We start from the raw sequence: 15,007 nt of genomic DNA, 5'->3' as shown, positions 1-15,007 counted from the left end.
CGTTCGTAAGTTGAGGGAATTCGTATATCGAGGGTTCATAAAACGAGGTCCGACTGTATAGCCGAAAATAGCCAATGACACAGGTTCTGGATTGGATGTTCTATTCCACTTGCTGATTCCTGCGCTTTACAAATCAATATCTCATACACCGTGTTTAAGGTGTCCCACGGACTTCCTGGAGGTTATTACCTATTGTGGCAACAAATAGACTCAGTGTAGATACCAGCGGTTTAATGCAGTTAGGTCTGCATCTGGACTATCCCTCGTATCAGGAAGCTGCATTATCACAACACTCACACACACACAAAAAAAAAAGCTTCATAAATTTGAGCTTTCACGAATATGAATTTCGGGCTCCAGCGACATGGAACTTCTTCGGGATCTCGCATGGAAAAGGACCATGTGACTGGATTGGAGGCGCGCTGAAGCAACTTGCGGCAAAGGCTAGCCTAGCTAGGCTTTGTTTCGGTCAGCAAGATGGCTTATGGCTTTTGTTTCGTACCGTTGTTGTGAAATGGACAAACTGTACGTAATGGCGCAAATCCAATATCATAGATAATATTAATTTACGTGGAACTGAATTAAGAGTATTTGCTGTCCGCTCGTGGGAACTTTTCCATGCGTGGTTCAGCGAACTAGTTTTGTGTTCGGAGGTGGGCGTGGTTCGGTGGTGTGTGACTTGCTCTGGCGCAGCCACGGGGATTCAAACCCTCTGAAATCGTCCCTTTGGTCGTGCATCTGGGAGAGGGAAACGAGGGCAATCATCTTCCTCCATGTAAGATCCCCATAGAACCCCTCCGAAATATTTTTCTGGCTACGCGCCGCTGGTGATTTGGGCTAGGGGATGTTTGAACTGGTGACGCAGAGAATGAGACTTGTGATGTACGGGACACAAGCATATTTGTGGCCTTCATTACGAATTGCAATGCATTAGTCTTCCCAATGTGTGAATCCAAGCAAGCCCGAAGGACCAGGCTTGCATATTGCTCGTTCGCTTCCCCGTTAAGCATCGCGGCGATGCAGTGAAAACAGGCTTCAAGGGAGAATGCTTCGTCAGATCTCTGCCTATACTCAATGCTGAGTGAACGACCGTAGATTTTGCAAGTGTAATCCTTTGTTTTTGAATCATCAAGACAGTAAGTTCCTCTCACAATGGTTTCATGCGAGAGTTCGTTGCTGACATTTAGATTTGGTCTTTTCTCCCAAAATATTCTTTGTCTATGCGAAGCTGAAGTATCATAAAATTAATTTCTGGTTTTGAGAAGTATGACACCATAAGGCACACAATCTGCGATGTGTCTGGCAACCCTGGCAACATTGCTTCTGGAAGGTCGATTTCTGTCTCCTCACCTCCTCACCACAGCTGCTGGCAGACTTCCAACGTTGGGTGAACATCAGAACACGCTGACGCTGTTTCTCGGCGTGAGACACCAAATCTCGATGACGTCACATACTTGTGGAGAATTCGAAACTAGGAGTTCAGCGGCTTCTTAAGAAAATTCGCATAATGTTCACAGACGGCATTTATATTTTGCGTGTTGTAGTCTTTAAGCGATGCTGATTTATAACACGACTACATCTCTAAAAGCGCCACACGAGACGAAGAAGAAAATTATTAGACAGGACAACTGCTTACTCGTCACTGAAACAACTTTAATAAGACGTAATAAGTTTAATAAGGGTCGGTTGTCGAGCCTCTGCAGGACAGCTCGTGTGGAGAGGTACGGCAAATTCTGTTTAGGTCCTTTGTGTGGCTTGTGAGAGAGACTTTATGTCTTATAAAACTACACTGACAACAATTGCACGTCACGCACAGCCCGAGTGTCATTAGCACGTGACGTCAACACGTGGCTCATGGCTGTTGCTGTGTTCTTTCTTCACTGAAGATCTAAGTACTTCTTGGTGCCACAAACGCAAGACCATCCAGGGTGTGTGGTTCGGTGACATCGTGTACTTTTCCAAGTAACCGTGGTGTAGCCTCTAGGTCTCTGTCCTGCATCGACCCTGATTACAGTGATGGTAAATTAGAAATTCATGTTGATGCACTCATTGATGACCGCAATCATACTTTTCGGATATACAACGTCTTCATCTCGATCAAGATCAAATCTTGATTTTGAATTTTGCGAATATCAAGTTGATGACCGATATCCAACGAATGTTCACTGTCGCTTGGCTACTGTTCGAACAATACAAAAATATCTTAGTCGAACACGTGAATCAGCGGATTCTCAGATTACGAAGAAGTGTATTGCAAGTAGCGTACGTGTAAGAGCATCCGATCGCAGATGTGCAGATGTATGAGTGGATCTGAACCCTGTGTACTGCCGTACGGTCAGGGATGCCCGTACACGACAGGCCACAGCCAAGAAGCTGGATGACCAATTGAAACGAGGACTAGCTCTATGCCTCCCACAAGCGTTGGTAGCGTGACATTATATCGCATTTGCATTGTTCGATCTGGCGCGTGCCTTTCTATTCTATTGAACGCCATTGAGGGGTGGCCACCTTCACCCATTGGATAATAACGGACGCCGTCGTCCTGTCGAGATACCTGTTCACCACCTGTTCCCCCGTGATATATCGCCTTTCATTATTGCAGATGATATCCAGACGCTTACGGCGAAGATGTTGTCATTTCTGCGACAGAAGGGACTTGTGCCGCAACTTGATTTTCGGCGTTCTATCGCTCACCTTCGTCGTGCTGATTTCTATCCACTTCAATCTGAACGACCAGACAATCTACCTCTACAATGTAGAAAGCTGGAACCAGACGGAACCAATTGTCAGAGCGGAATGGGACGACCAGGAGCTAAGCTACCAGGACAGAGTGAGACGCATCATGGAAAGACAGATCTTCAGGTGAAATTCTGATGCGTTGCACAAACGAACTTTACAGGGTGTTTTACTTAAGAGTGACCCCTAATTATTTAAAAAGGTGTACTTGAGATAACAATTAGAAACCTTCTGCGTCATACTTGTGAAGGTTTTTGCCGCCCAAACAGGTGGTTCCCATCAGTGTGCCTCATTCATTTGTCTAATTAGCTGAATTGAACTCAGAAAATCCCTAAGGAAAGGTAACGTTTTTTTCCCGCTAGTTATAGAAAGCCCATGGCCACAACAGCCCATTTCAGTCACCATTACAGGATCTTCACGATCATTCCACAAAAATTTGACACCCCGGAAAACACGTAAAAACTGCCCGAAAAACCGTCGCTAATAAATGTGCGCTCGTTCAAGTTTCCCCGCTGAAAGTATGGGGAGGAGGAAAGACATAAACACGGGAAACAGCACAGAACATCCGATGTCGGTGATCATCGGTAACTGATGCACTCTTAAAAACGAACTTCACCACATAGCACTCTCCTAGCCAACCATCATCCCGAATGACAACGTTCTCGCCCCTGATTTGTTGAAAACGGGAGGAGGAGCCTATTTTGTGCCGTGCATAATGGGCACAAAATAGGCTCCTCCTCCCGTTTTCAGCAAATCAGGGGCGAGAACGTTGTCATTCGAGATGATGGTTGGCTAGGAGCGTGCTATGTGGTGAAGTTCATTTCTAAGAGTGTGGCTGTGAACAGATAAGCTTACGAAGGGAAAATGCGTGATTGGACAGGACCCGCCCTCTTTTTTTTTCTCTCATGCTGTTTTCATGCGCAGTGGGAGTGTCTTCGGACCACGTGCTTCGGGCCTTGATGCCACTGATGAAATCCGAAAACTGGCTACGCAAGCTACGTCAGTAGCTTTTTTCCCAGTGCTCTGGGTTCATTTATAGGACCGAATAAAGTTCGAGTTGAATGAAGTTCAATGGGCTTGCAGAGATTGCAAGTTTTCGGGTGTCGAATTTTTGGTGGAAAGATCGTGAAAGGTCCTGTAATTGTGACTGAAATGGGGTGTTGTGGCAATGGGCTTTCTAATTAGCGCAAAAAAAGTTACCTTTCCTCGGGAATTTTTTAGTTCAATTAAGCTAATTAGACAAATTAATGAGGTGCAGTAATGGAAACCACCTGTTTTTTTGCGGAAAAAACCTTCACAAGTATGACGCAGAAGGTTTCTAATTTTTATCTCGAGTACTTTTTTTTTTTAATAATTAGGGGTCACTCTTAGGTGAAACACCATTTATGTAATGAAAACTCGTTCGAAAGCCCAGCGTCCTCTCGCATTTCGCTACACCTGCAGTTCTGCACTGGACATCTGCCTCTATAGCTAAGAAGGGGTGAGACCCCAATGCTCATGGCTAAATGTGTACCGCGTCTTCTGAGATGACTGTCTGATTTGACGTCCTTCCAGTTATGATGAGGAAAGTGACTGGAAACAATTGTAGCAGTTGTGTGTAAATGCCCCCGAGGGCGCATGAAAACAGGTCCACTGCGAGGTCCCAAGAATACATCGCATGCTCCTTCACCCATGCGCTTCTGCAGTCCTGCACTCTAAGAAAAAAAGGAGTAAAACGGGGAGTAATTGCAGATTCTACTCTCCATAGTCTGCAATTACTCCCCATTTTAGTCCCCTAACCCGACATTTAGTCCAGACATTTACTCCCCAGGACTGCAAATTGTCAGTAAAGTTCGCGAATGGTCTCCTGAATGTAACAGTCTACGTAAATACGTGCCCGTGGTCAATTTGAACGACATAACGCTGTATAACTCAGACAACGTAGCAATTTTCCAGCCACACAGAGTAAGAAACAGTTAGCGCATGTTTCTTCGCAAATTGTGCCCTAGTATGGCGCAAGATTTTATATCACTCGATATATCACGGTTGACGGTTTGCTTCAAAATATTTTCATGCATGCACACCAATTATGTACCTGAGACTCTTACAAAAGCGCGTGAAATGCAGTCTTCACTCTGTGACATTCATTTACTCCCATGCATTTACTCCCGAAAGGGACTATTTTTTGTGGCAATGCATTTAGTCCCCAAAAGGAGTAAAAGTACTCCTTTTTTTCTTAGAGTGTGGCCCTTGGTAGAAAGGCAGTGGGGCGGGACCGTAATCAATACGTAACTTCGAGTAATGTGCTTTAGCGTTTGTAATGCTTTTCGTGGGACACTGTGGGACCTCGATATGTTGAACGGCCTTACGTGATACATGCTGTCTATACTATGTAGGAACAATTCCGCCCTAGACCACGAACATGATAGTGCGTGGTATACCCATGCTCTGAAGCTACCCTGGTTCATGCGATCCGGAGTGATTAGGCCGTCTCCCTCAAGCAAGGTCTCCCGTTCTCAGAGGATCTGGCCTTCCAACTCCAGTGACGACCGTATCGTGAACCAACTCATGTATCTTCCACCTTATTACACCACTCGTCAAAGAGGCAATGGTATGGCACTTTTTGTGTTCTGGCGGGTAGGTATGTCGACAACTATGCGCCGACCACGTTGGGGCTTAGCTCCCCCCCCCCCCCCCATCGCAACTCTCCTAAGGGGTGCTGGTAGGCCAGCTGACACTCAAGATGTATGTTGAACACGACAATCTTGTAATAATGTGCCTCGAGGCACGGAATGACGGCGTCTCGACGTTCGCGCATGAAACGGGTGCAAAGTGCTTCATAGCCTGAAGCGTTTGCGCCGGCAAGAAGGGGGGGGGGGGGCATTCTTAGATGACCTTTGTGCAGTGCTTCGGAAAGTGTCCGGGAGGATTGACGTGCTTATAGCGGCGAAGTGAGTGGCTGAGTAAATGCACGCCCCTAGCCATGTGATCATGAGAGACGCCACTGGTGGTCTGTCTGTGGATTCATTTTGCCAACCTGGCGGTTCTTTTACGTTCGCTGAATAAGCCTTAACACACAGCACAATTTAATGTCCCTCGCGGAGGCAAAAGTGTGAAACTGTCAAAGCAACCTGTACCCTGCCAACAAATCGCTGGTGTCCTCAGCCGTACTCGAACCCGCGGCCTTTAGGATCAGTAGATGAACACGTTACCAACTGAGCCACCGAGGCAGGTCCCAGCCAAGGAGCTGAACAAATTACTCGGATATTGAGCAAAGACACTCTCAGCAATAACACCGAGTATCCACGCAGTGCTTCAGTGGCTCGGTTGCCTAGTATACTCTGCTCGTTTCTTAGGCAGAAATGCACCGCACATATACCCTCCAAGTTGTTCTTTGTTTATCTGGCAATAACACTTCTGAGAGTGTCTTGTGTCCTCGCTTTTCCAGGTACGAGGCTGAAAACCATAGTCCTGGACGGATCTTGGGACGACTTTGCAGAGGGTCGTCGCCTTTTTGTTCGCGACAAATGCCCGGTGGACACGTGCACATTGTACAGGAGCGATGTTCTGAACGAGACCGCTGACGCCATTGTTTTTAAAAATTACATCTGCACGTCGTCAGACGGGAGAGATCCCGGGCAGATCTGGATCTTGTACATGCTGGAAAATCCATATCATACGCCACTTGGTAGCGGGAAAGCATGTATCAACTGGACGGCCACATACAGGTGATACTTGAATCGAACGGTTGGTGTGCTTGTGTGAGCCTCGACGCCATCGGCTTTTTATTTGATTTTTTTTCTTGCAGGCGAGACTCTGACATCGTAACACCGTACGAAAAATTCGTGTTATTCGATCCATTTGTGAAGAAATTGCCCCTCAATGGCAAGAACTTCGCCCAGAACAAGAGCAAAGCAGTGGCTTGGTTTGTGTCCAACTGCGGCGCGTCCAACTCTAGAATGGAATACGCTCAGGAACTGCGAAAATACATCCAGGCACGCATTTCATGAGCCAAGCAAGTTCGTGCACTCATCTTTCTGCTTTTTCAGGTGGATATCTATGGAACGTGCGGCCCTCTCAAGTGCCCACGGAATCAGTCGGAGCAGTGTTTGAAAATGCTGAGTGAACATTACAAGTTCTACTTGGCTTTTGAGAACACCAACTGCAGAGATTATATCACGGAGAAGTTTTACAATGCATTGCGGTAGGTTCTACGGCTGCGTCCGTAATGCTTTCACGAAAGGTATCGAAAATAAGTTACGGGGTCCGTAGCATTGCACGCCTATTGCTTTCAGCGCAATGCGCCGTATCGAACTCGACAGTAACGCTGTCTTTATGGTATTCAGCACGTTCCCAGGTCATGGGTGGTCCCAGGACTTTTTCCAATTTGGGGGCGGGAGGGGGTACGGACAGATAATAGAATGACAACACTCGGAACCTGATATGCAGCGAATCTGACTGGCAAGGTTCAAATTATTATGACGACATCTGAGTATTGATCATGGCGACCTATATGTAGAGAAGGAAATTTCCACAAGCGACCTCCCCCTCGTACGCCCATGTAGCCCAAGCTATGGACAATACTGGTGACCCTGGTCGTGATGACGTCTGAGACTCCATGAACGTTAAAAATATAGCATTATGCTCCAGAACCTGGCTTTGTACCAGTCGTCCAGGAATAGAGAGTCCTTTAGTTAGAACGAAAGGATCTTTTGTCTGCTCCTTTTTATTGCGACAAAAAGGCGTGGTAGTGGGATATTCTCAGGTTCAGGCTGTGGTATAGGACGGTAATTTTTCTTCCACTCTCCAGTCATAACGTGGTGCCTATAGTAATGGGCGCCAGTAAGACGGACTACCAGAAGGTGGCGCCTTTTCACTCTTACATCCACGTGGACGACTTCGCGACACCCAAGGACTTGGCCGAGTACCTCAAACATCTGGACCGAAACACCGACCTGTACAACGAATATTTTGCTTGGAAAGGCACCGGCGAGTTCATCAACACTTACTTCTGGTGTCGCCTGTGTGCTATGCTTCATGCTCCTCCCCGTCCACCTCATGGCCATCACGTGTATGAGGACGTTCTTTCATGGTGGCGCAAAGACGCATGCATCGGAAACCGACAGAAAAGATTGTGGGTGGTCGCACCAGTGTGATCAATGCACATATTAGAAACCATGGTCCAGAACCAGAAACCAACTGTTTATGGGTCGTTGTTTCGTTTTCATTAGTAAAACTCTTCTCAATCTATGGCTTATGGCTTTTGTTTCGTACCGTGGCCAAATGGACAAACTGTACAAAGACTTAACGGTCTAAATCCAACATCATAGATATCCACGTAAATTGATATTATTTGCTGTCCGCTCGTGGGAACTTTTCCACGCGTGGTTTAGCGAACTGGTTTGGTGGTGTGTGTAGAGATTCAAAATTTCCGGAAATTTTGAATCTGTCGAAAAAAAAAACGTTTTTTCTATTTTTTTCCGAAAGATTGGAAAAAATGGAAACAAACTGAGTCGAAGCTTACTGCTGAGTCGAAGCATTGCCGGCCAAGCCACAGCACACAATGAGCTAGAAACTTTAGTAGTGTTCACCCTCTAGGCATAAACGCAGAGCAGAGCATCCTATGAGACTGCTGCCTACTCAGCGATAGGTAATTGGAACAACCTGTCCACTCCGACCAGAATTCCGACAATATGTGAACGCGACGGCGATCGCTTGGAGCAGCCGGACTGAGCTCGACGTTGGTGGTTGTTGGCGGACTAGAGGCACAGGCACTGTTGGCGTGTTGGACCGCATCAAAGGCACGAAAATTTACAGATATGAATTTTGTCGCCTGGAAATTTTGAGCAATTTTTCCGGAGACGAGAAAAAACTTTTTTTTTTTAATGTATGAGTTTTTTTCCAGGGCTTCGCATCTCTATGTGTGTGACTTGCGCTATGGGATGTTTGAACTGGTGACGCATAGAATGGACTTCTTTTATGTTCATGTCGAATTGCAATTAATTAGTCTTTCCGAAGTGTGAACCAAGCAAGCCCTACAGGCCCTAAGCCCTAAGCAAGCCAGGCGTACAAATTGCTCGTTTGCTTCTGCCGTATGTAATGCGGCAATGCAGTGAAAACAGCTTGAAGGGAGAACGCTTTGTCTAATCTTTGACAATTTACGGGAAACATTTTGCATACTCAATGCTGAGCGAGCAACTGTAGATTTTGCAACAACTGTCATACTTTGTTTTTTAACCATCAAGAGACTTTTTCTCTCCCGATAGTTTCACGCGAGAGTTTGTTGCTGAAATGACTCGTGTAACCCGAAATTGAACGTCAGCTGTGCGTGTGATGAAATGATTCGGTGGTGTGTGACTTTCTCTGGCGCAGCCACGGGGATTCAAACCCCCTGAAATCGTCCCTGTGCTCGTGCATCTGGGAGAGGGAAACGAGGGCAATCATCTTCCTCCATGTAAGATCCCCATAGAACCCCTCCGAAATATTTTTCTGGGTACGCGCCGCTTGTGACTTCCCGACGTGCGAACCCAAGCAAACCCGAAAGACCAGGCTTACATATTGCTCGTTCGCTTCCCCGTTAAGCATTGCTGTAATGCAGTGAAAACAAGCTTCAAGGGAGAATGCTTTGTCAGATCTCGTTCCCTATTTGCAGGAAAGATTCTGCGTACTCAATGGTGAGTAAGCCACCGTAGATGTTGCAACTCTAATACTTTGTTTTTTGAATCATCAAGACAAGAAGTTTCTCTCGCAATGGTTTCATGCGAGAGTTCGTTGCTGAAATTTAGATTAGGTATTGTCTCCCAAAATATTCTTTGTCTATGCGAAGCTGAAGTATCATAAAATTAATTTCTAGCTTTTGAGAAGTATGACGCCATAGGGCACACAATTTGCGATGCGTCTGGCAACCCTTCCAACATTGCTCCTAGGAGCTCGATTTCTGTCTCCTTACCTCCCACCACAGCTGCTGGCAGACTTCCAACGTTGCGTGAAGAGCCGAAGACGCTGACGCTGTTTCTCGGCGTGAGACACCAAATCTCGATGACGTCACGTACTTGTGGAGAATCCGAAACTATTTCCGAAATCCGAATTTAGCGGCTTCTTAATAAATTTCGCATAATGTTCACAGACGGCATTTATATTTTCCATGTTGTAGTCTTTAAGCGAAGTTGATTTATAACACGACAACATCTCTAAAAGTGGCACACGAGACGGAGAAGAAAATTATTAGGCAGGACAACTGCTTACTCGTCACTGAAATAAGTTTAATAAGACGTAATAAGCTTAATAAGGGTCGGTTGTCGAGCATCTGCAGGACAGCTCGTGTGGAAAGGTACGGCAAATTCTGTTTAGGTCCTTTGTGTGGCTTGTGAGAGAGACTAGATGTCACTAGGTGTCACGTCACACACAGCCCGAGTGCCATTAGCAGGTGACGTCAACACGTGGCTCATGGCTGTTGCTGTGTTCTTTCTTCACTGAAGATCTAAGTACTTCCATCCAGGGTGTGTGGTTCGGTTTCTTAAATCCACTCTTCGTGACATCGTGTACGTTTCCAAGTAACCGTGGTGAAGGCTGTAGGTGTCTGTCCTGGATCGACCCTGATTACAGTTATGGTAAATTAGAAATTCATGTTGATGCACTAGTTGCAATCATTCTTTTCAGATATACAACGTCTTCATCTCGATCAAGATCAAATCTTGATTTTGAATTTTGCCAATAACAAGTTGATGACCGATATATCCAACGAATGTTCATTGTCGCATGGCTACTGTTCGTTCGAACAATACAAAAGTATAATCTTAGTCGAACACGTGAATCAGCGGATTCTCAGATTACGAAGAAGTATATCGCTAGTAGTGTACGTGTAAGAGCATCCGATCGCAGATGTATGAGTGGATCTGAACCCTGTGTGCTGTACGGTCAGGGGTGCCCGTAAATGACAGGCTATGACCAAGAAGGTGGATGACCAATTGAAACGAGGACTAGCTCTCTTAAACCCGGTAACGCTTCTGTACCGAATAAGAAAGCGGTACATTTTTTTTTAAGTACCGCATTTTTTTAGCCGGTATAGTGAACCTGGTTCAGCAACCGGTACAATGCACCGTTTCTGGCATGTGGTCCATATTTGGTACGTTACTATTCTCACGGAATGCTGAAAGCCTTAAAAAAAAACAAAAAAAAACAGACAGGCAAGATTCTGATAAGCATTCGTGCTTGCCAGGTGTTGCTCGCCCACGCTTTTGCAGACAATTAGCATATTTCACGTCAGAACGACTGTCGTAGCACCAGCTGTCGCTCCAAAATGAGAAATGCCATATGCACGACGTCGTGCGCTAAAACCGGAAGTTGCAATATACACGATGCGCTTCTGCGCTCTTTTTGAGGACCTTCTTCCCAACGAAACAATGGTGAATGTTATGCTGTTTTATTCAGGAAACACGAACAACACATACCTTGGATGTGGTATCCAATATTATGCACAGATACATATACAACACACGTGCGCACGTCCGAGATTGTTTCCTGAGAGCACACAACACAAACACGTTGAAGGTCTCATCGCAATGTCTGCAACACATCCGGTGTCACTCGGCAGTCGTGAAGCTTAAAACAGTTTCCGTAATTGGTAACGGGCTCTCCGATGTCACGCTTGCGAGCCCTTTGTTGGAAGGCTTCTGAAATTAAAGTCTCGTTCAGTTACATGACACATCAATGTCTGAATCAAATCATCACTGCAAAAAGGTATCAGTCCCACTCATGCAAACTCACCGTTCTCCTGAGCAGGTGCTGCAAAGATTCGAACTACAAATTTTCAATGATTACGAGCAAAATGTCAACATTACCCAGATCTTGCTTACCGCTGCAAGAAAGCGTTATTTATGCGAACTCACCATATACTGCCGGCGGATACTGGAAATACCGACCAGAGCACCGAAAGACAAATATAACAGTTCCCAATGATCATGGGGAATTTGTTTCAGAAAGTATACAGCCAACTTATCCTCCGCCGAGCGTCAACTGCAACTATTCAAATTATAATAATTGCGAGCAAAACAGTGAAAACAGTTTCGTGCAGCGTTACTTACCTCAGTTTCAGTTAGCGATTCACCTGAACAACAGGAGAAAAATAGCAATCGTCACAGCGGGCCCTCCCGATGAAATTCAGAACAGAAATGCGCGGGAAAGTACAATGGTAGCTTACCCTAGCTTATCTGCATCTTTCATGGTAACGAACCGCTATACTTTTCAAGTTCGTTTTTCCGACTCCCTGGATGGACAAAAACGTGAACGTACAAATACACGCAAATAATACGTTACGTCTAGCAAAACAGGGTAAAACTACATACATGCCAATCACGGAGCCCGTTTCCTTGTGCTCCCCAAGAACCAGTGCACCGTTTGAGAGCAAACGATTCCGTTGCTCTTCGATTCAGCTCGCGAGTGAACGGTTCTCCTCGTTCTCCTACTCCTTCGATTCAGTTGAGTCGTTGAGTTCTCAATCGTTCTTCGATCCCCGGCTTTGCGACTCGCCTTCAGCGCTCTCCGATTCATCTGAGATCGTGGGGCTTGGCCAATCACAAACCGGTAAGCTCTCAGTGTGGCCAATCGAGCTGGTAGCCTGTGTGATATTCAAGCTTCAGAGGAATGCCGACAGATGGCGCCCGCACCGGAATAGTTGATTATGTTGAGGCTAGCCGGACGCTCTTCGCGGGAAGTTTTGAAGTGTGGGAAAAGATAAGTATTGCATGCAGTTTTTCTGGGGTACTTGGTGTTAGTGTGGAGGGTGGATAGGTAAATATAGCGTGCGGGACAGGTGCACAACGCGGTGCTCAGAGCTAAGTGGTTTGGGGCTGACATGGAAAACCACGTGGGAGTTAGGCCTAATGATGCCGCGACAGAAGGGGCTACAGGTGTACAAAGAGGATTTCGAGGACGTGGTGGAATGCGAGGGATGTAAGAGGTGGTGCTACCTATGTGAAACACCATTTAATGAGCAATCCGAGGCGAAAGGGAAGGCTTTTCTGTGCAACCTATGGGTACCATAGCTGGGCGAACTCACTCATGAGGGCCCTCATGAGTGCCCCTCACCTCACGCCTTTGAGTGAGGGCAAGCCCGCGATCAGGCCATCCGTGAGTGCACTCATGAGGTTCTTACCATCATAAGGTCTCCTGTGAGTGCACTCATGAGGTCTTACCCTCACGAAGTCTCCTGTGAGTGCACTCATGAGGTTTTGCCCCTCATGAGACCTCCTGTGAGTGCACTCATGAGGTCTGAGGGGCGCCAGGTCTGTGTGAGTGAAGTCACTGGTGAGGCCTGAGGGGTGTGAGGTCAGTATGAGTGCATTCAGAAATTAGGTTAAATGACGCTTACGAGACGTGGACAAATTATGAAGCCAGCGCGACATAGACTAAATTTGTAAAAACGTGCACACCAGCCCTTCAAAGTGCACCCTGCCTGTAGTTGGGTCGCTGGAACCATATCGCCAAGTAATCAGTCAGCTCAGGACGCTTTCCTGTGTTCCCAGCGCGACATAGACTAAATTTGTAAAAACGTGTACACCAGCCCTTCAAAGTGCACCCTCGCTGTAGTTGGGTCGCTGGAACCATATCGCCAAGTAATCAGTCAGCTCAGGACGCTTCGCTGTGTTCCCAGCGCGACATAGACGAAATTGCTAAAAACGGGCACACCAGCCCTTTAACGTCTACACAGCCAGTGGTTGTGTCGCTGGAACCACATCATGTGTCATTTGACCTCATTTCTGAATGCCCTCATACTGACCTCACATACCTCAGGCCTCACCAGTGACTTCACTCACAGAGACCTGGCGCCCCTCAGACCTCATGAGTGCACTCACAGGAGGTCTTATGAGGGGCACAACATCATGAGTGTACTCACAGGAGACGTTATGAGGGTAAGACCATCAGGGCTTGCGTTTGTGAGTGCCGTGAGGGTGAGGGCGAGTGAGGGCCTGTGCTCGTGAGGGCGGTGAGGGTGAGGGCGATTGAGGGCATGTGTTTGTAAGGGCGGTGAGGGTGAGGGCGATTGAAGGCATGTGTCTGTGAGGGCCGCGAGGGCGAGTGGGGGCATGTGCTCGTGAGGGCGGTGAGGGTGAGGGCTAGTGAGGGCATGTGCCCGTGAGGGCCGTGAGGGTGAGGGCGAGTGAGGTTTCACCAAAATGCCCACCTATGATGGGTACAGGTGGGCTTTTTGAAGGATACTCTCAAGGAGGAGATGAAAAAAGAAAGGAAAGGGAGAACGGAAGGAGAACAACAGACGAGGGCCCAAATTGTGGCGTGTAGAGAGGAATTGATGAGCATGATGGTTGAAGGGTTGACGAAATGCAGAGAGGAGTTGGTGGTGATGGAGGCGAAATGGAAGGAAAGACTGGAAGCGGCAGTAACGAGGACGGAAGTGGCCGAACTGAGGGTTAGGGACCTGGAGAAGGAGGCGGTCGGTGGAGGCAGGAAACAACAGAATCCCCGTGAGATGACATGTAGCTGGGCGGACGCGGTCTCGGGAGCTCAGTCTGAAAAAATACGATCTGGGGTTGGCAGAATCACCTTTGAAGGCATCGAGTGGGAAAAGTGACGAGCAGCTGGAGCGGTTTGTCCCATTTGCCCCATTTTTAGAACAAGAAAAGGACCAGTCGGATGGGGACGACAGTAGCAGGGACAAGCAGCCGCGAGTGGTGGTAATCGGGGACTCTAACGTAGGTAGGGTTCGACAGGTGGTGATAGGGAAAGTAAGAGCAGACCCACGAGTCGAGGTGCTGGCGCAGCCAGCACGAGGCATGAGAGATGCCGTGCAAAAGATGAAGGTGAAGGAAGAGAGAGAACCTTCTAGCTGAAGGGTGGAACGAGAACTGTTTAATTGCAAGAGCGCAGCGAGCGGGGAGCGTGCGCAAAGGCCGACGAAGATCGGCGTGCGCTGATGACAGAGCGCTGTGCCTAGCTGGGTCGCTACAGTTGCTCCCCCCCTTAGCGCGTTGGTGAAACGCAAGAGCGGTGCGTCACCAGGACAGAGGCCCAGTGGACGGATTTTGCTGAACGGGGAACGGCAGGCTGGTAAACGGAGTGAGGGGTGGAGACCAGAGCAGCCGTGAGGTCAGCAGCAGGAGCCTCAATGTATGCAGGCTTTAATCGGTCGATGGAGACTTGCTCTTGCTTGCCGTTGATGATGAGGGAGAAGAACTTGGAAGTGCGGCTGATGACTTGATAGGGACCAGTATAAGGGGGCTGTAGTGGCTTTCGGACAGCGTCGACGCGTACGAAAACGTGTGTGCACGTCTCCAGG

The 15,007-nt window shown here is 47.4% G+C and overlaps 1 protein-coding gene and 1 long non-coding RNA gene across 6 annotated transcripts; one reads left to right on the top strand and one right to left on the bottom strand.

Annotated features, from left to right (window-relative positions):
• Positions 1–1,742: 1,742 nt before the first annotated feature.
• LOC135393839 (glycoprotein 3-alpha-L-fucosyltransferase A-like) lies at positions 1,743–7,967 on the top strand. Of its 2 annotated transcripts, none has more exons than XM_064624147.1 (7): positions 1,743–1,928; positions 2,603–2,862; positions 5,112–5,326; positions 6,164–6,443; positions 6,524–6,710; positions 6,765–6,919; positions 7,526–7,967. In XM_064624147.1, the coding sequence occupies exons 2-7, from the start codon at positions 2,603–2,605 to the stop codon at positions 7,869–7,871; spliced, it is 1,443 nt and encodes a 480-aa protein (XP_064480217.1). In that variant the 5' UTR covers positions 1,743–1,928; the 3' UTR covers positions 7,872–7,967. The 2 variants fall into 2 exon arrangements, with proteins under 2 accessions (XP_064480217.1, XP_064480216.1); XM_064624146.1 differs by having other exon boundaries at positions 1,744–2,019.
• A 2,221-nt stretch (positions 7,968–10,188) lies between these two features.
• LOC135395278 (uncharacterized) lies at positions 10,189–12,243 on the bottom strand. 4 transcript variants are annotated; one of them, XR_010423011.1, is made up of 4 exons: positions 12,060–12,243; positions 11,915–11,980; positions 11,166–11,821; positions 10,189–10,310 (listed from the first exon to the last, which is right to left on the bottom strand). It is a non-coding gene; the product is annotated as an uncharacterized LOC135395278 (long non-coding RNA). The 4 variants fall into 4 exon arrangements; XR_010423012.1 differs by lacking the exon at positions 10,189–10,310 and having other exon boundaries at positions 11,119–11,736; positions 11,799–11,821; XR_010423013.1 differs by lacking the exon at positions 10,189–10,310 and having other exon boundaries at positions 11,119–11,730; positions 11,799–11,821.
• Positions 12,244–15,007: the final 2,764 nt, after the last annotated feature.

Source organism: Ornithodoros turicata, chromosome 5, assembly GCF_037126465.1.
Source record: "Ornithodoros turicata isolate Travis chromosome 5, ASM3712646v1, whole genome shotgun sequence".
Lineage (NCBI taxonomy): Eukaryota > Metazoa > Arthropoda > Arachnida > Ixodida > Argasidae > Ornithodoros > Ornithodoros turicata.
This window is presented reverse-complemented; position numbering and strand designations above follow the sequence as displayed.